The sequence below is a fragment of the Vulpes lagopus genome, chromosome X, assembly GCF_018345385.1.
Source record: "Vulpes lagopus strain Blue_001 chromosome X, ASM1834538v1, whole genome shotgun sequence".
Taxonomy (NCBI): Eukaryota; Metazoa; Chordata; class Mammalia; order Carnivora; family Canidae; genus Vulpes; species Vulpes lagopus.
In genome coordinates, this window is record NC_054848.1 from 12053330 (window position 1) to 12073711 (window position 20382).

The 20382-nt window shown below is 40.4% G+C and overlaps 2 protein-coding genes across 2 annotated transcripts in view; both read left to right on the top strand.

Annotated features, from left to right (window-relative positions):
• The window catches only part of CA5B (carbonic anhydrase 5B), a 59918-nt gene extending 54819 nt beyond the window's left edge, over nt 1-5099 (top strand). The window contains exon 8 of the mRNA XM_041741529.1: nt 2802-5099. Within this exon, the coding sequence (XP_041597463.1) occupies nt 2802-2972 (171 nt within the window). The 3' untranslated portion in view covers nt 2973-5099. The remainder of the gene's footprint in view (nt 1-2801) is intronic.
• Nucleotides 5100-7638: 2539 nt separating this feature from the next.
• ZRSR2 (zinc finger CCCH-type, RNA binding motif and serine/arginine rich 2) overlaps nt 7639-20382 on the top strand; it is a 28667-nt gene continuing 15923 nt past the window's right edge. Inside the window, exons 1-5 of the mRNA XM_041741384.1 lie at nt 7639-9919; nt 10353-10432; nt 14352-14430; nt 18020-18128; nt 18327-18413. Of these exons, the coding sequence (XP_041597318.1) occupies nt 9879-9919; nt 10353-10432; nt 14352-14430; nt 18020-18128; nt 18327-18413 (396 nt within the window). The 5' untranslated portion in view covers nt 7639-9878. The remainder of the gene's footprint in view (nt 9920-10352; nt 10433-14351; nt 14431-18019; nt 18129-18326; nt 18414-20382) is intronic.

Here is a 20382-nt window from a genome sequence, read left to right on the forward strand (position 1 = left end):
CAGAAATACATCCAAGTACATATGAGAATTGAGTTTATGGGATCCCTGGGTGGCGCAGCGGTTTGGCGCCTGCCTTTGGCCCAGGGCGCGATCCTGGAGACCCGGGATCGAATCCCACATAGGGGTCCCGGTGCATGGAGCCTGCTTCTCCCTCTGCCTGTGTCTCTGCCTCTCTCTCTTTCTCTCTCTGTGACTATCATAAATAAATTTAAAAAAATTAAAAAAAAAAAAAAAAAAAAAAAAGAATGAGAAAGGTGATATCACAAAAAAAAAAAAAAAAAAGAGAATTGAGTTTGTGGTAAAGGTAGCATCTCATTTCAATGGGGGAAAAGATGAGAGTCTCCCATAAATGCTGTTGAGGGACAACTTGTTAGACATTTGGGGGAGAAAAGTTAGATCCACCATTCAGACCTCATACAAGAATATATTCCAGATACATTCAATGTTAAAAACTCCACCATAAAAGTGCTAGGACAAGCATAGAGAAATCTTTTTATACCTCCAAATGGAGGAAGCTTTTCTAACTATATATCAAAACCAGAAGTCCTAAAGAAAGCAACTAGTAAATTAGACCATGTAATTGTTTTAAATCTGTGTGATGAGAACTACCAAAAACAAATGACAAAATACAGAGCTTAACTGTCCATAAGCCTGGGCTTGGTGGCATATACGTTTAGTCTGTGTCTATACTTCATATTTAAAAATTGACCTAACACTGAAAAATAAACCTGTAAAATCAGTAAATCAGAGGGTCAGTGGCCCATGTGAGGAGGTTTCAAATGAAATTTCAACACAGAAAACTCAGTAAGAAAAAGAAATGTTAGCTGCCATCTATAATCCCAGTCACCTGTCAACGCAATCAGTGTTGGTCATTGGATAAATCCTTCTGGTTGTTTGTCTATACAGATAAACATAAATCCTTTTGGTCTTTTATCTGTATAAATATACATAAATTTCTTTTTTTGAAGATTTTTATTTATTTTTTCATGAGTGACAAAGACAGAGAGACAGACAGACAGATACACACACACACACACACACACACACACACACACACACACACAGGCAGAGGGAGAAGCAGGCAGGCTCCATGCAGGGAGCCTGACATGGGACTCGATCCTGGGTCTCCAGGATCAGGCCCTGGGCTGAAGGTGGCGCTAAACCGCTGAGCCCCCCAGGCTGCCCAAATATGCATAAATTTCTTAACCAAGTGGAATCATTCTGTACCTACCATTTTGTTCCTCTTTTTACTCAATGGTATGTGGAACATTTTATAGATAATAACATTATCTCCAACATCATTTTTAGTGACTAGATATAGTCCATTTTATAGATCTAATGTAACTTATTATTGATATCTGAGCTATTTCTAATCTTGCAATTAGCTGAATAAAAATAAATCTTAACTACTTGGACACATTATTAATTTATGAGGATATATGTGTAATTTTCATGTATAGTTACCGTGTTTGGTACTTGCTCCTGGTCACAGTCCTGCCTCTGCAGCTGTACTTGACCTGAAGTCTTTGATCCAAACAAATCTTCACATGCTTGCCTACTGTGCCTTCACACTGTCCTCTCCATAGCTGCAGTGTGCCCGATTGAGTGAGGAGAAATGCTGTGAAAAGATTTTATGGCCTGGCTTGAAGTCAAGTGTTCCAGAATATGGTTGCTCAGAAAGCCAAGGGGTGAATGATGCCATTGCCATGTTAGAGAAGAGGCCCTTGATTTGGAGCTGCTCCTTTTCATCTGAGCTGCACTGTCCAATCCAGTAGCCACCAGTCACATGTCACCATTTAAATTTAAATATAAGTACATTAAAATAAAAATCAGATTAAAAATTCAGTTACAGGGCAGCCCGGGTGGCTCAGCAGTTTAGTGCCGCTTTCAGCCCAGGGCGTGAACCTGGAAACCCGGGATCAAGTCCCACATCGGGCTCCCTGCATAGAGCCTGCTTCCCCCTCTGCCTGTGTCTTTGCCTCTCTCTGTGTCTCTAATAAATAAATAAAATCTTAAAAAAAAATCAGTTACAGGGCTCCTGGCTGGCTCAGTCAGTAGAGCATGCAACTCTTGATCTCAGGATTGTGATTTCGAGCCCCACGATGGGTGTAGAGATTACTAAAAAATAAATAAATAAACCTTAAAAAATTAAAAATAAATAAATACGTAAAAATTCAGTCCCTTAGTTGCACTGGCCACATTTCAAGCACTCAGTAGCCATATGTGGCTTGTGGCTACCGTAATGAGTCATGCAGAAGACACTTCCATCATCACAGAAAGTTCTCTTGGACAGTGCTGGCAGGGGGCATCCCACTGCCTGTTAAGAAGATACTCACATGCGCCACCTTTCCCACAATGCCCAAGTCTGGAGCAATGAAAATACATTGTATTAATGATTCGGCTACATTTTAAAGAAACAAAACATTTTTGGCACTGTTACTATAGGTATCAGTCCTTCCCTATATTATCCTGTAGGCTACTTATTTTCCCCATTTAAAGATGGGACTCCTGGAATCAAAGATAAAGTAACTGGTCCTTGGCAAATGGCCAATATTTGGGGGACTGGGCCTTTGACCCCCAGTCTTCAGACCCCAAGTACCTCATCGGCTTTACCACCTTCTGTCACTCTCCTCCCACACATTTTATTCCCTGTCCAGCAGAGAAGGCATTCCCACCCAGAAATAAGTTGTTCTGTGTGTTGTTGGCAGAATGTTTCACAATTGTAAAACCGAAAGTAATTTATTCATGAAGTTAAGCTGTTACTCTATTGAAATTCTTTATGCTTCCTACTTCTATTCTAGCTTGAGCAGTTTCGGACTCTGCTTTTCACATCAGAGGGGGAGAAGGAGAAAAGAATGGTGGACAATTTCCGCCCCCTCCAGCCCCTGATGAATCGCACTGTCCGCTCTTCCTTCCGTCATGATTATGTACTGAATTACAAGCGAAACCCCAGTCTTCAACTAGCCAAGTGACCCCCTGAGATGCTCATATCTGGGCAGTACTTTGCTTTAATAAATAATAGCTTTTTATAAATTGCAACTAGACTATTTGAAACACCTGCATTTAATAATTAGAGGCATGCATTTCTTGTGTAGCAGTACTCCCATGAGTCTTTGAGGAAAGCTCTTTGGTAGACAAGTTCTTAATTTTATTGTTAATGATGTTTAATGCTGAAGTAGCAGCAAGAGACTCACGTTTCTCCTACAGCAGCCTGTTGATAATTGTAATGTCTTTTCATGTCTGATATTTCTGAGCTGTCTTTTTATGTTTATCAGTTAGTACTTCTATAGAGCTATAAGTAGGGATGGTAATCAAAATATTGAACGATTGGAACAACTATAGAGCTATAAGTAGGGATGGTAATCAAAATATTGAACAATTGAACACAGACACTGATCCTTCAGAAGGCAGGCCTCTCAGAAATAGCCTCAGAGTCCAGGCTGGTACTTCCTGGCTAGCTGAACATTGGCCATGGTTTTACATATATTTTATTTCAAAACATGAATGTATATTCTTTTATAAGGCCTTCTCAATGAATATATTTGTCCTGACCTTTCGTTGTCATTCATAGTACGTGATATGCTTACTTACTTACCATTAACTTACAAGATAGAAAAAATATTTTGTAATTCAAAGAAAACAAGAATTTACTTTATAACTAGGAATCCATTTCCACTTTTTTTTTCTATTTTCACTTCTGAAGATCAGATATATTACTTCAAGACTTGATCATATGGAAAGCGTATGCAGAACATTTTAAAGAAAATGCTTGAAGGGCCTAGAATTTAAAATTCTTTCATGACATATTTATAGAAATCTTTTTCAAAAGACTAGTAATATAAATCTATAGTTTATAGTATTATTTTGCATTGTTTGTACACTGTTTCATAAAATATAATATTTTCCACTATGACAGAACCATCTTGGCTTCATGGCTTCCCTTGAACTGCTGAACTTTATTACATTGTTCTATGCAAGGCAGGTGCTCAACTTCCCAATTTATACAATAGCTTAGAAGACTTGCTACAGTAACAAGGAGAGAAACTTAACAGGCTAAAATCTAGAGAACTCTACGTATTCTGAGGAATCCATGCTATTGCTGCCTTTGCTTTTAAATATCTTGGAATATTTCTAGTTGCCTATAAGCCTGTGTTCAAACTTATATTGCATTTACTAGTAGTATTCCTTTCATTAGGATGCTAATCATCTGATCTGCAAAGGCAGGGTTGGATGAGTAGATTTGACACTACTGAACTCTACACTGAAAAAGGTTAAGATGGTAAATTTTATGTGTATTTTACCACAATTAACAATAGATAATACATTCAGTAGGAAAAAAATAAGCTTGGAGCTATATGTATAAGTTTGGGGAGTTATGTGCTTTTAAAAAAGGGAGGGGATGAAGGCATTTGCTTCTAGAGTGCATTCCTTTTCTGGAAAGAAAATGAGTAAAATTCTTAAAAAGATAATTGTGGGGGGAAAATGTATATCTTAATTTTATTTAATTGATCTGTTCAAACCACAGTTACCTTTAAAAGGGTAAACACATAAGATATGCATTTTCCAGAGCACATGGGCCTTCTTCCTAGGCCTTTAGCAAACTCCTGGTGCAAAATTATATTGCAGTGAATCTTCCAAATTGGAGTGAGAACCAATGGACCAATGCCTGATTTGCCCTTATATCTTAGAGCTACAAAGGTTGTTTTTATTGGGTGTGTCGTTTGCCATACCTGATTCAGTTGCACCTGGTGTTCTGGTGTGATTAACAGCGTCCTCTCACTCTCAACCATGTCATGGTTTGCATAATAAATTCTTGGTCACCGTCGCCATGGAGGTTATAATCAGGTCCCTCCTCCTTGCCCCTTGCCTTAGTCGTATGACCTCCAAAGGGGTTCTGCAGATTCCAGGGCTACTGATACACCCTAACAAGAAACTTTTTGTCTTTTGTGCCTCCAAAAGTGTTTTACTTGTGTCTTCCTGAACTCAAAGGGGGAAAATGGGCTTGAGGTCTGTCAACGGGCTTGAGAAAGAATTTTGTATTAACACTGCTCCTCATTTTCATTAAATACTATAATAAAACGCTTTCTTTACAATATTAATATTTGTTGAATGGCTTTTTCTTCCTATTAGCTGTTTGTTTGTTTGTTTATTTATTTATTTATTTATTTATTTATTTTTAGTATGTACAATGTAAAATTAGTGAGACATCCTTTGCCATGTAGATCAGAAAGCGACTGGAAAACTAACAGATTTATTTAAAAAGCAGGAAAACAAAAGGCACCTACTCCTCAGCTCACCTCTTTCTGTCAAATCAGGGCACAATATCCTGACATCACCAATAGGACAAGCTGCCATCCCTTTTCTCCTTTCCAGGGCTGTGTGGGGTAGGGTAAAGGTGGCTCTTCTAAAAGCAGTCATCTACCTCAAGAACGTTTGGGAAGATGTCTCTCCCTTGTTCACTGGGGGACACATTTCTTTTGGTAGAATATTAGCAAAATTACAGTATTGTGATCATTTTAGGTATTTTTGTGCCACTAGAAGAACCAACATTATTTACTTGGTACTTATTCTACTTAATGTTCTATTGTCTTTTTAATTCAACTTTACTGGTTCAAATCTTTCCTACAAAATTTTATCAATCAAAAATGGATATAGTTTATTTAAGCGAATAGCCTATCGTTTTAACCAATCAATGAGTACGTCTAAACAATACTAGCCACTTTATATGTAAACAGTAATGCATTTTTGTTAGGACCTAAATGTCTATGTCTTACCCTCTCCATTCATATGTTGAAGCCTAACCCCCAAAGTGATGGTATTAGGAGGTGGGGACTTTGGGAGGTGATTAGATTGTAAGAGTGGTGCCTCGTTTTGGTATTAGTGCCTTTATAAAAGAGACCCCAGAGAGCTCTCTCACCCCTTCCCTCATGTGGGGGACACAGCAAGAAGATGGCCATCAATGAGCCAGTAAGGAAGTTCTCATCAGATACTGAGTCTGCTGGGACCTTGATCTTGGACTTCCAGGCTCCAGAACTGTGAGAAACAAATTCCTGTTGTTTGTAAGCTCCCCAGTCTGTGGTACATTGTTATGGCAGCCCAAAAGGACTAAGACCCTTGTCATCTGCATTTTTGTACTTTCTGATTCCTGCTCTTTGAGTTCAACCCCTCTTCAGAAATGGTACTTTGGTTCAGGTTCTAGGTGGGGATGTTGACTCTGCCAGTGTTCCTTCTCAAACCACCAGCAGTTTTGTTGCTTAGAGTTCATCACCAGAATCGAGTAATAACCACTATTGCTGCATAGTTCTTTCCTCTTTTTTTTTTTAAGAGATTTTATTTATTTGGGAGAGATGAAGAGAGAGCATGAGTTGAGGGGGGCAGAGGGAGAGGGAGAAGCAGACTCCCTGGTCAGTAGGGAGCCTAACGTGGGGCTCGATCCCAGGACCCCAAGATCATGACCTGAGCCGAAGGCAGACGCTTAACAGACTGAGCCACCAGGTGCCTCAATTCTTTCCTCTTTTAATCAGTTGTATAAATATAGATTTATATGTACTTTTCATATTAATATACTACCTTAAGTATTTTATTTTGCTATGTTAGGTAATAACTATATTCTGGAGAATATATAAAGCCATTGGTATAGCAATGACTTTTGGAAAGGACTTGAGACCCCACTGTATGTACCTGAATAAATCTGGTGACTAATACTGAAATTAATGGTAGGTGAGAAGTGGAATCTTCTTTTCTGAGAATTTCTGCACTGACCATTGAATGAATCCTGTACCATAGTCCTACTAGAGCAAGAAAAACCCAAACTAATTCAGAGTCCCATCCTGGCTTTCAGAAAGTAGACATTTTTTTTTCTTGCTCTCCATTTATGCTTGCAATAAATGTAAGATACATTTATGGATCATTCTTTAGTCATTTTGTTTTCTATTTTCTACTGATGATGTAAAATCAAAATTTAGGCTTTTTCCCATAGATAGGGAGATAAACTAAAATGTACATACCTGAGAATAAGTTGATGTTGTATGTCAGGATCCAAGATAAATATATGTTATGTTGCAGAATAAAGATAGTTTTGTTCTCTTTATCAGGATATCATAGTACAATGTATCTTTGCATGAAATTTATACATACCTTATTTTTATCTAATGGTTTATTGAATTCAAATGAATTTGAGATGAAATTGGCTTTCAAGATAACTTATGTAATGACATTAACTTGCACAATTCAAGCTTGTGCATGAAGATGAATTCAGTGGTTAATTGTTGGGGATAAATGTCTAACTCCTATAAAATATAATAATTCATATTCATTTGTAGGTCATAATAAAATATAAATCTGTATCCTTTTTTAATTAGGAGCATCTTCCTAGAAGACATTATTTTTTAACAATTTATTTATTTTAGAGAGAGAGAGCGTGAGTGAGAGAGCGTGTACAAGTGGGAGAAGGGGCAGAGGGAGAGAATCCCAAGCAGGCTGTCTGCTGAGCATGGAACCCAACATGGGGCTAGATCTCATGACCCTGAGACCATGATCTGAGCCAAAATCAAAAGTCACTCAACCAACTGAGTGACCCAGTCACCCTTCCTTTTTTTTTTTTTTTATGATAGTCGCACAGAGAGAGAGAGGCAGAGACACAGGCAGAGGGAGAAGCAGGCTTCATGTAGGGAGCCTGACGTGGGATTCGATCCTGGGTCTCCAGGACCGTGCCCTGGGCCAAAGGCAGGCGCTAAACCGCTGCGCCACCCAGAGATCCCCTAGGCACCCTTCCTAGAAGACATTCTTATTTATTGTTCTGACATGAAATTCTGGTCCAACTCATAAGAAATGTTATAGGAACCCACACAGTAACACTTTTTAGAATGGCAGCAATTCTGAATGATTCTGAGTGAGTTTCCTGGTCACAGGAACCAGCAAAATTGGTGATTTGCACAGCTACATTTTTTGCCTCTCAGGGCATTCTGTAATCAGGGGCTATAACTACCAAGTGTTCACCTTTAAGGAATTTAAAATGTATTGCAGGAAGCAGCTTTGTGAAGGCAAGGGAGTCTATAACATAGTGTAACAGGAGTTATAAAAGGTGAAATACTTGTGCTGGGAGCATATGTAGGACAAGTACTCTTGAGGTAGGGGAGTTTTCAAAGTGAAGATGATGAAATAACAGGTAATGTGTCAGAGACACTATTGCCAGGCATTATGCCAACATAGAGCATGCATTTGTGAAGTATTACCACTACCTTGATTTTTACAGATGAGAAAACTCAGGACTGGACATTAAAAGAGTTTACTCAGAGAGCCAAGGCTTGAGTTTCCTCATCTGTCCAATACCAAAGCGTCTATGACACTAATTACTGATGCAGTGAGCCAGACAAATTTAATTTGGAGGTATATTATTCCAAGTATCTAAGAGGGGGTAGGGCAAGGCTTTATGCAGTTTGGGGGTTTGCTGAGTGATTCCAAGGATGGACTAGGAGAAGAAGGTGCAGTTTAGTAATTGGGTAGTTCAGTGATTTTGAGTTGGAGGAGAAAGGAACAAAGCTAGGCCAGGGAAGTTATCGAATCTTCCTCAAAATATGGAGGTTGTTAATCATTCTGTAGCTACAGCATGTCCTGAAGAGTAGTATTCTTTTTTTCTTGTTCTTGTCTTTGCCCTTGTATATGTACATCACAGTCTGATTATTAACAGGGCTGATTTTCCTTTCTCAATCCTATTTTCACTGTCCCAGGTTAATTTTTCATCTAGATTGTGATATTCCAGCTTTATATTGCAAACCAGAGTAATTTACCTAAAATACGAATAGGACAACAAACCTCAAGTTAAAAGGTTTTCGATGGTTTCCTGTTGCTTACAGAACGTAATTAAGGCTTCTTAGCATAATTTGCTAGGCACTTGTACATAATCCGGGCCTAAGCCACCTCTACCGCTGTTGCTTTTAAAAAATATTTTATTTATGAGAGAGAGAGAGAGAGAGGCAGAGACACAGGCAGAGGGAGAAGCAGGCTCCATGCAGGGAGCCCGACGCAGAACTCAATGCCGGGTCTCCAGGATCGCGCCCTGGGCCGAAGGCGGCGCTAAACCGCTGGGCCACCCAGGGATCCTAACTCGCTGTGTTCCCTGATACTCTGGAACTTTCCTTTAAATTCGATGGTCAAAAGTTTTTGCGGTTCCGACCAATTCCACATTGCTTCACTTCTCAGCGCGTTTGCTTATGCGCATTTGGGATTCCCACCAGAAATCTCGCCGTTACCTTCCTGAAAACTCAGGCATCAGAAAGTTCTCCCCGAATCCCCGGTGGACTGTTAAGTAAAGTACGTCCCCTCTACCATATTTATCAATGTGTCGCTTCTTTTGTGCCTCTAGACAGCACATTCCTTGGGAGCAGAAGTGAGACGTTTACAGCCCAGGTGTTGGGTTTCCCTTCTGAGGTAGCAGGTACGACTAGAACGGGGCGGAGTCTGGAGTTCGTCTGAGGGGCTGATAGGTGGGCCCGCGGAAGGCGAGTGACGTAGTGGGACGAGGTTTCGTGAGTGGCTGGGAACCAGAAAGAAATGGGACTTTAACTTCCTGGCTACAAGAGAGACTGCTATGGTGTGGGGGCAGGCAGTGATAAGGCAGTGGGGAAGCGCTAGGAGGGAAGAATTACTTTCAGGGACACGGAAGAATTTTCGGGAAGAAGACATTTGTTGGCGGGCGTTCTGGAAGACTACCTGTCCCCCGGAACCTCGCGTCTTCCGTACCTGGTCCTCCCCGGCGGGGGCACGCTCCCCACCGCACCCCCCCTTGCGCCTGCGCGCGCCCGTGCCCTTGCTCTTAATCCCGCCTCTTCCGGCCATCTCTACGGGTGGGGTGCTGGGGGTGTGGTGGCCCTGGCAAGATGGCGGCTCCCGAGAAGATGATGTTTCCGGAGAAACCAAGGTAAGCTGGGTTGGGGGGGTAATGAGCCGCTGAGAAGACGGGACGGGGCCAGCCGAGCCTGCTGATGGAGGATGTGCAAGCCGGAAGGAAAGGGGAGCTGGGCCAAGCAGGGGACGCACTGCTGCCGCTCGAGCCCTCCCCGGGATGCAGCCGGGACTGTCAGGGGCGCCTGTGGGCTGAGGGATGCGAGGAAGTGAACAGGTGCCGGAATGGAAGAGACCTGCCGGCTGGTCATGGAATGGCGAGGGGATAGTGAATGCGTGTTCCGTAATTAAAGCACGGGAAATAAGAATTCACTCCCGGGCACCGGAGCAATTTCCTGTCACTCGGAGCGGCTAGGTGGCGGGAGGCGACGGGGGGCGCGTGACCAGGTTCTGGCGGCGGCGCAGGTGCGGCCAATTGACGCTACTGTTTGCCTGTTTCAATCTTCCAGCCACAAAAAGCACAGGGCTGCCCTGAAAAAGGCGAAACGAAAGAAACGACGGCAGGAACTGGCTCGATTGAGAGACTCAGGTAACCGGCTCCTTAGCCCGTTTTCTGTGTACGAAACTGCCCTCTCCGCCCCGTCCTAACTTGAAGCCCCAGTGCCAGAGGAAGCCAAGTACTGACCTGCTGAAAAATCGCTGCGCCTATTGCCTTCCACATAAAGTGATCTTAGACCCATTTCACAAACGATATTAACGTACTAAAGGGGGAAAGACGTCATGGTAAATCAATCACTGATTGTGTGTAAGTATTTATGAAGTATCTGATATTACGGGTGCAGGCATCATAAATTACAGCACCTAGCACAGACCTTGCACATATTAACTATTCAGCGAATATCTTCATCTGTAAAACCAGCAGGACTTCAAGGGTTTACACATTTTGCAAATTTTTCTCAAACTTGACTAACATGGGAGACCCTTTGACTCAAATTATTATTGTCATTTAAATATACACAAGCGTAAAACCAGATATGAAACTCTTATTAGACTATAAAACATACATGTACAGGTTATAAAACCAAGTGAGATTACACATCCAGTAAAATTCAAATTTAGATTAATGTAACATTAGGAATGAGGTAAAACAACCTTACAGCATGAATATGGTACTGAGTGGAGTTGCGAGTGCCACTACTGTTGCCCTGTGGTTATTTGCCAGTTGTTTTTCCTATTAAAGTGCTTGTGGCATCTTCATCTGTACTGGCTATGGTATCATTTATCCTTCACGTGTCAGAATCTAACAAATATATATTAAACCTGCCTGTTTAATACAATGAAATTAGTACTAATTTACAAAATTATATATTACTTATAAATGTGGATGGAAGGACTGAAATCACACAGCAGTACTGTGTTATGTTTGCCATCTAGACTATCCAGGCAATCTTCAGACCTTTTGACATATAACTGATTACTTTGTAATAATTTGGTACTTGTGTACATTGCAATAATGTATCTAGACGATTCTTACAGTCCACACGCAAGGGCCTCAAGTAACCAGTATTCAGTATTCACTAGCCATGTGAAACATAGTTGTAGACATGTTAATTACTTTTTAATTATTTTTAGTAGCAATACTTGGAATATTTAGAATGGGAGAAGCAGGGTGTTTACCTGTGACCTGTTACCATCTCTCTTTTATTCAAAACTGGACCACTAAAGGCAGGACAAAGCATCAGGGATAAAAAACAAAAGGAAAAAAGAGAGTAGGTTGGAGTTATTAATGCCCTTGGTGTCTGCCCCCACCCACTTTCCCCTCAATAATCTTAGCTACCTTTTTTAACTTAGCCTGTGTTTTTCCAATATAACTTCTTTTTTAACTTCTTAATCATTTTCTCCCCTGTTCTAAATCCTAGAACTATTGTTTGTATTGTGTTGAATTTTTTTCCCCCTTTGACTTCACGAAGTGCTTTCAGAGTGAGCCTTTGTGGAGAGTCGTGGGTGGGATCATGTCCTTTGGCAGTCTAGTCAGTTGAAGAATGCAAGTGACTGCATCCGGCTTATACAGCTAATGGCAGATCCAAGTCTAAGTACTTGTCTCTGGACTACTGCTCCTACTTTGGCCCACTCCAACTCCTAATTATTTACTCAGTGGTGCTTCATGAATAGTGTGGCCTACCAAACATTGCTGTTCATTGTAGCACACATTGGATGGGCAACCAATACCCAGAAGGCTAGGATAGGGACATAGTCTATAAGAATTGCTATAAGAGTGAGTTGGAAAATGAGTGATAGGAGTTTCTGGAATTTTGACTTCATTTGCAGGTAGCCTCTTTAGCATCCAGTTCTACTCGAAATAGCTTGTGATGAGCTGCCTTGTCAGAAATTAAGGTGACATTAAGAATAAAAAGCAAGTTGCATGATTTTAATACATATGATTGTATGTATGATACAATTAGGTATACTATACTTACATGTATCTTTGCATATATTTGTGTGTATGTGTAGAGCAAATGCTATACCTGGTACTGTTAGTGATCACCTCTAAGGAGTGTCAGCTTGGTTTTGGGAGGATGGAGGGGTTGAGTGAGTCAGACAGATATTTTTGAATAGCAGCTATGCCAGGCACTGTCTAGTTTATGGGCATATCTCTGTAAGTCAATCATAGGCCCTATGCCAGGTTCTCTCGAAGGTCCTTTATGTACATTAGCTCATTTAATAATCTGAATAATTAGATTTTCTGTGTGAGTTAGAACTTACACTAAATTTTTTTTGACCTATTTTGCTTTCAGATGCTGAGATAATAAAGTTTACTTGCTTAAGAAAAGTAAATTGTAATTACCTAGGACTGGGTGTGCCTTTGATTAGAACTATACTCAACATACATGACAGACAGAAAATCTTTTTCCTTTAAGCCTGAGATCTTCTGTTATATTTCCTTCACTTCAGTTTTCCTCCTTTTCCCCCCAAATTTAAATTTGGAATAGGAATCTATATTATATATGTATAATAATATATATAATTATTATACTAAAAATATTTTTCCCGGGATGCCTGGGTGGCTCAGTGGTTGAGCATATACCTTTGGCTCAGATCGAGATCCTGGGATCGAGTCTTGCATCAGGCTCCCCAGGGGAGCCTGCTTCTCCCTCTGCCTATGTCTCTTCCTTCTCTCTGTTTCTCTCATGAATAAATACATAAAATCCTTTTAAAAAATTAAAAAACAAGAAATAAAAATATTTTCCCGTGTTCTTATTTTGAAAATGTTCCAGTGTACAGAAAGTTGAAAAAATGGTAAACATTCATGAACCCATTATCCAGATTTGCCAGTGTTAATGTTTTGCTTTACTCCCTATATAGATGGATACATATGTCCATATTTTTTCTGAACCCTTTGCATGTCAGTTGCCAATGTCATGACCTCTCACCCCTAAATTCTTCAGCCTGCATCTCCTTAGAATAAGGACCACTATATCAGACTTGTAGCCAAGTAAAGGAACAACAATTCAGTGGTGTGAGATGCAGGCCATACTTGACCTTGCTCAAAACAAGACTGATGGGCAGCCCCGGTGGCTTAGCGGTTTAGCACCGCCTTCGGCCTGGGTTGTGATCCTGGAGACCCCCCGGGATCGAGTCCCACATCGGGCTCCCTGCATGGAGCCTGCTTCTCCCTCTGCCTGTGTGTCTCTGCCTCTCTCTCTCTCTCTCTCTCTCTCTCTCTCTGTGTGTGTCTCATGAATAAATAAATCTTAAAAAAAAAACAAACAAACAAACCAAGACTGATTATTGTCAAAAGCTCAAGCCAGTTGTCTGGTGGAATGCCCTGCATTTTGGAGTAGCCTGTCTTCTCCTGATTAGCTTCAGGTTACACTCCTTATGACAAATACTACAAAACTGATGCTGTGTACCTCTCATTACCCACATCAGGGAGCCTATGATGTCAGGTCGTTCTACTCTTAGTATTGCTGCAAGTGGTCAAAATGTTGCCAATCATTGGCTCCCTTGTATAGAATGTTTCCCCTTTGTAATCAGTACTTACATGTGGGCTGGTGTTTTGAGATGGTGCAAGTAAATATCTTCTTCCCAATAAGGTTTTATCCAATGTTTTTAGCATTTTTTAAAAAATCAATTCTTACTGTGGGGGTTGCAAAAATGATGACTTTTTCTACTACAGTCTTTCTACATGTTTTAGTTGCCATTCTTCTGTAAAGATGAATCTTCCTTTTCATAGCCCATTGCCTTTTTGAGAATCACTGTAGAACCACCAATTTTTTATTTTTTTATTATTTTTTTTCAATTTTTTAAATTTACTGTGTTATCTACCATTATTCTTTTCGGGTTTCACAGTTGTTTCAAATTTAGTTGGTTGGAGCCCTTCCTATTAGAAGGCTTTAAAAACATTCCTACCATAATTGTAAAGATTAGATTTTATCTTTTTTTTTTTTTTTTAAATCATTGGCTTTACAATATTCAGCTCATTTAATGAAACATTTAAATTCCCTTAGGACTCTTACAGAAGGAGGAAGAGGATGCTCTTATTGAAGAACAACGCCTAGAAGAAGAGAAGCTGTTGGAGATAGAGAGGTCAGCAGCGATTGGAGCACTTCTCATGAACTCAGTTTTATTTGAAGTCTTGGGGCACCTGGGTGGCTCAGTTGGTTGGGCATCTGACTGTTGATCTCAGCCCAGGTCTTCATCTCAGGGTCGTGAGTTCAAGCCTGGTGTTGGGCTCCACATCCAGTGTGGGGAAAAAAAATTGAAAAAAGTAAATATTAAAAGTCCTTATGAACTAGTTTGGGTCTTCTTTACAACACCTATTAATTTATACTCGTTATTTTTACGATTCTATACAAAGTTGCCATGAGTATCCATTCTTATATATCCTTGGTAACTGCCCAGTTGTTTCCTCAGAAAAATGTCTAGAAGTGAAATTGTTGGGATCATAGGATAAGTGCCTGTACACTGTTGGTGGTTGGGTAGAAAGGCCATCCCAGTTGCAGCTCTTCCAGCAGTAAATTGAGGTGCCCGGATCCCTGTACCTTCTTCACTCACACCGGGCATCAGTTTTAAAACTCCTGTAGTGAAAAGATGCATTTTATTGTTTCAAATGTACATTTCTCAATTAGTAAGTTTGTGTATTTTTGAATATATCTCATTACCTATTTTATATTTCTTAAGTCTTGCAGCTTTCTCTTTTGGGATACACTGTTTTAAGTTTGTTATGTAAGCAAGGTTATTACTGATTAAGGGTATTATTAACTCTTTATTAAATGTGTGATGTATTCTTTTCATATTTGTCATCAGTCCTAACTTGACTTAATGGCATTACTTACTGTAATTTGTTTTTCACGTCATCAGCTTTCATCTTGATACCTGACCATGGTGTTTGGACTGTAAAAGGCCTCCTCCATCCCAAGATGATGAAAATCTTCTATTTTTTCTCTTACTATTTTTCAGGGGGTAGGGTTTTTTTTTTTTTCCAGTAGTGCACAATAAGGTGAATGTGCTTAATGCTACTCAACCGTACACTTAAAAATGGTTAAAATCCGAAATTTTATGGTATGTAAATTTCGCCACAATAAAAAAATATATTTGAACAGGAGTAAAAAAAAAACTTTATAGATGCTCTCTAGCTATTTAGTAGCATGTTTAGTAGGGAATGTGGTTTCTTTGCATGTAATTCACTCCCGTTCTCCACCTAAGCACATAAACAGGTGCAGTCAGCAAAACTGCCAAAAGAAAATGTACTAGCGATTGAAAACATGGAGTTGATGAGCCAGAACTGCATTCCAGTCCTGGCCCTGCCACTTACTGGCTGTGTCCAAGTTGCTTATCCCCCTAAGCCTTAATTTCCTCCTCTTAAATATGGAGACAAAATGGAAATAAAATCAGTCCTAGTACCTGCCTCATGGAATTGGGGAGATGAAATGAGGTGGCAATTGTATGCACTTAACATCATGTTAGTATATAGGAGGTGCTGTAAATAACTCTGGTTGTTCCAGATTTCTGTGATGATGAGGATGACATTTATGGTATGAAATAGGGGAGTCATTTTTTTGATTTCTCATTTATTTGCAGTTCTTCTTTTCAATCAGATAACCCCATCTTTGTGTTCCTTTGATCTTTGTTCCTGCACAAGTTACATGATAGTATGTTGTTGAAAAGCAGGAAAATTAATTGTGGAAATACTGTATGGCTTTACATACTGCCTTGAAGCAGAGGTATGGCATTAGAGAATAACACAGGCAGACGTTAAAGTTATGAGAACAGGTTGTATTCCATTACCCCTGACTGTAGGGGCAAGAGTAGAGCCCCATTCTGATTTGTGCAGGGGCCCTGGAGAAATAGAGAGGTGGGGAAGTATCGAGGGTTGGTCCACGTAAACGTGACTAGGCCAGCTGTGTTTGTTAGCAGGCAGATAGGGAAGTTCGCATCCTAGCCTTTCACAGACACTGGGACACAGGCCTTGTCTTTCTTAAAGGGGACATTTCCCAGTAATGGCTCCCAGGTCCTTGAGACAGACTTATTCATAATTAGAAGCCTTTTTTAGTAAATGCTCTATGAAAGGAAGGGCAGGGGCCTATGATCCTGTGTTAGCTAGAGCAGATAGTCCATTTTCCTGGCAGCTTTGAGCTCTCTCAGCTTTGAGCTCTCTGGGGCAGGCATTTTAATGAGGGTGAGGAGGAGGGGCTGGGGTCAGGGATCAGCGGGAGGACAGAGCCTTGCTCCTTGCTGGGCTGGAAGCCATGCTAGAGTTTCCTCAAGTCCTCCTAGTGCAGGGATTTTGTTGGAGCCATGCGAGCGGAGTTCTACAGTTTTAGTTCTTGGCAGTATATTCAGGTTATTAAATTTTAAAGTGTGTAACATTTTGTTCTTTTGAGGTCTTAGATTTATATGCACTTTGATTCGGTTTATATATAATTAATACGTTCCTCAAAAGGTTTATAAAGCAGAGTTCTACACACTGAAACATCTATACATAACCTACAGTGTGCACAGGAACATTGACCTCTGCAGTGTGCCTGCCTGTACCATGGTTAAAAGATGTGTTCCTGGAAATGAAATATATTTTCCCATAGGGTATTTGAAATTGTGAATAGGTTCTCCGGCCATACATAAAATTGTATTTAATGCCTAATGTTGCTGAAGTGATACAGAGCCATTTCTTGTAATTCACTTCCCTTTTACAAAATAAGTGGGAAAATGCAATCTAGGTTCTAAACACCTGATTTGGCTTTTCAACTTTTGAAATGTAACCCATCTTTCAATTAGAAACTTGTGATATTGGATGTCTGAGATGCTTGCCATTTTAAGATAAGATCTGCTTATAATTGGTCATTTTATTTTTTTTATTTTTTATTTATTTATGATAGTCACAGAGAGAGAGAGAGAGAGGCAGAGACACAGGCAGAGGGAGAAGCAGGCTCCATGCACCGGGAGCCCGACGTGGGATTCGATCCCGGGTCTCCAGGATCGCGCCCTGGGCCAAAGGCAGGCGCCAAACCGCTGCGCCACCCAGGGATCCCACAATTGGTCATTTTAAAAAGTAAACTAGACACCTGTTAATTTATTTGTAGGACTCCTTGTCATCTTCAAACCCCTAGCTTTCTTTGTTTTAAAGACAGGATCAGATATAGTTTTATATTCCCTTCTTGGAGCACTTTAGGTGTTTGGGGGCAAGCTACAGGAGGCTCTTACCTATCTAGAGGAGCAGTGTGAAGATAGAGGGCAGCAGATGCTGGGTTTTCAAAGTGCCGCAGTCTGACATTTGCTGCTTGTAAAATGGATAGAAGAGGAAGGGTAGGACCTCCTGAACGTGAAAAGCTAGATGGTGCTTTGAGATTTGTTGGCGTCTTTATCGACACCTAAACATCACAATGGTCATCCTAAAGGGAGAGTCATAGTGTCCTTGTTCTATATAAAAGATGTCATGGATAGGAAATATAGAAGTGGTGATTTTCACCTGTTAACCCTCTGGGAAGAGAGCTAGTGAGGTAGTGTTTTTCTGAGATCACTACTCATAGCCTCTGTTCCTCTTATCCCTCCACTTAACTGCTTTCTAGAAAATCTTTCATGATACCTTAATCATTCTCAAATATGTCATTTTGCTATCATTGTATGTAACTGTAAATTAGTGCTCATTTCTTTTTTGATTATATCATTACATTGATAGGCAAAAATTACATGAGGCGTGGTTGCTTCGGGAGCAGAAGGCACAAGAAGAATTCAGAAGAAAGAAGGAAAAGGAAGAGGCGGCTAGAAAACGGCAGGAAGAACAAGAGGTAGGAGGTTAATCAGATGGCCAACTAACTAGTTAACTAAAATAGCTCTTAGGAGGAGTTATAGATATTGAACTTAACAAAAATGGTTATTAGCCATTTCACCAGTGTTAAAGTTTTTCATTTATCTGCCCTGTATGTTAAGTGTTTTTGGAAAGTGATTGACAAGAATTACCTTTCCTTTTCTTTTTTCCGGTAAAGAGAAAGTTAAAGGAAGAGTGGGAAGAGCAGCAGAGAAGAGAGAGAGAAGAGGAGGAGCAGAAGCTGCAGGAGAAGAGAGAAAGAGAGGTGATTCCTGTCACAGGAGGATAAACGCACTGCGTATCCTCTCGGTGCACAGATATGCTGTTGGGTGGGCTGCAGAGTAAGCTGCAGGCATCACAGGGTTGGGGCTTCATTTCCCTGTTTAGGCAGAGTCCTGCGTTAACACAGATACACACTAGAGTTTCCTTATCTCCTCTTTGGGTCTGTGCAGTGGCAGATACCTTAAATTAAGGTTTTCCTTCAGCTTCTTCCACTCCCCCTTTATACCAGGGATTGGCAGACTTTCTCTATAAAGGCAGAGAGTCAATATTTTAGGCCTTACGGTGAATATGGTGTCTGTTGCAAATATCCAGCTCTGTTGGTGGGTTATGAAAACAGCCATAGATAATATGTAAATAAATGGTTGTGGCTGTGTTCCAATGAAACTTTATTGGTTTTATTTTGAAAAACAGGCAGCTGGCCCTGCTTTACATTTTGTCCCACTCTTGGGCCAATGTTTTTTTGCTCTAGCTCTTGACATTCACACCAAAGTGTTTCTCTGAGGTTCCATTGTATATGGGCTGACCCACTTACAGAATATTTTGTGTCATGTCCACATTGACTTAGTCAATAAAACACTTAACTGTTTATGACATGTCAGCAAGAATGAATTGACCAAAAAGAATCAGGAATTACCATACTGAGGAATTAGGAAATATTTTTTGTTGCTAAATCTTGACTTCTTTTCCAACTTGGCTATAAAGGCCGTTGTAGCTAACACATAGTCACTTATTTAAAAAAAAGGATCTATAAGGTATATGTACAATATCTTCCAGGATCTTTTAAAGAATGCTTTGGTTTATTTTGCTGCTATTCCTTAACACGGTGTATTTATTTCCAAGATCCCACAGCTCATCATTCCTTGACTGATTCATCAGGATGTATCTTTTCTCTCATATTCCCAAGTTTGAATAGCATAAAAGTGGGTAGTTAATCACTTCATCATGAAATAAAATGCATTTGTCTATATCTTAGTCATGTTAAATCCAGTGCAAGTTTTTTTTTAAAAGATTTATTTATTCATTTTAGAGCATGTGTGAGAGCATGTGAGTAGGGGGGAAGGCTAGAGGGAGAGAATCTCCAGCACATTCCTCACTGGGTATGGAACCTGATGTGGGGCTCAATCCCATAACCCATGAGATCAGGACATGAGCCGAAACCAAGAGCTGGACACTCAGCTGTGATTGAGCTACCCAGGCACCCCTGCAGTGCAAATCTTTTTTTTTTTTTTTTTTTGCAGTGCAAATCTTTAACACCCTCATTTGAGCGCTGCATTACAGATGAGGCGAGGCCATGCTAATGTTTTAGGGGGCAGGGAAATTGTTGGGAGCTTGTCGTTTTTTTATAGAGTAATTGATTCCCCCCGCCCCCTTTTTTTTTAAAGATGCTATTTGTTTATTCATGAGAGACACACACAGAGAGGCAGAAACATAGAGGGAGAAACAGGCTCACTGCAGGGAGCCCGATGTGGGACTTGATCCCAAAACTTTGGGATCATGCCCTGAGCCAGAGGCAGACATTCAATCACTGAGCCACCCAGGTGTCCCTCAATTCCCATTTTAACAGAGTGTTCTCAACTGAGGCCTTTGTGGCATCAGATTAAAGTTAAGGCTTATAAAAAAGCAAAAGCTTTTCTTTCAAAGGAAGTCAGGTGAGACCTTATGGAGAGGCAGGTAAGATAAAGTAGGTTCTAAGCATGTATAAAGGGATATGCAGCCGTGTTTCTGCTGTGTGCTAGATACTTCTCTAGTAGATAGAGATAAAGCAGTGAAAAATACAGTCCCTGCTCTCCTTGAGTTTTTGAGATGGGGAGCCAGATGAGTAAGCAAAAAAGATAATTTTAAGTGCTATAAAGAAATAAACAGAGTCATGTGATAGTGAGTGGGGTAGGGATGTGTACTTCTTTAAATTGCCTGGTCAAGGAAGACTTGTCCAAGGAGCTGAGGTTTGAGCT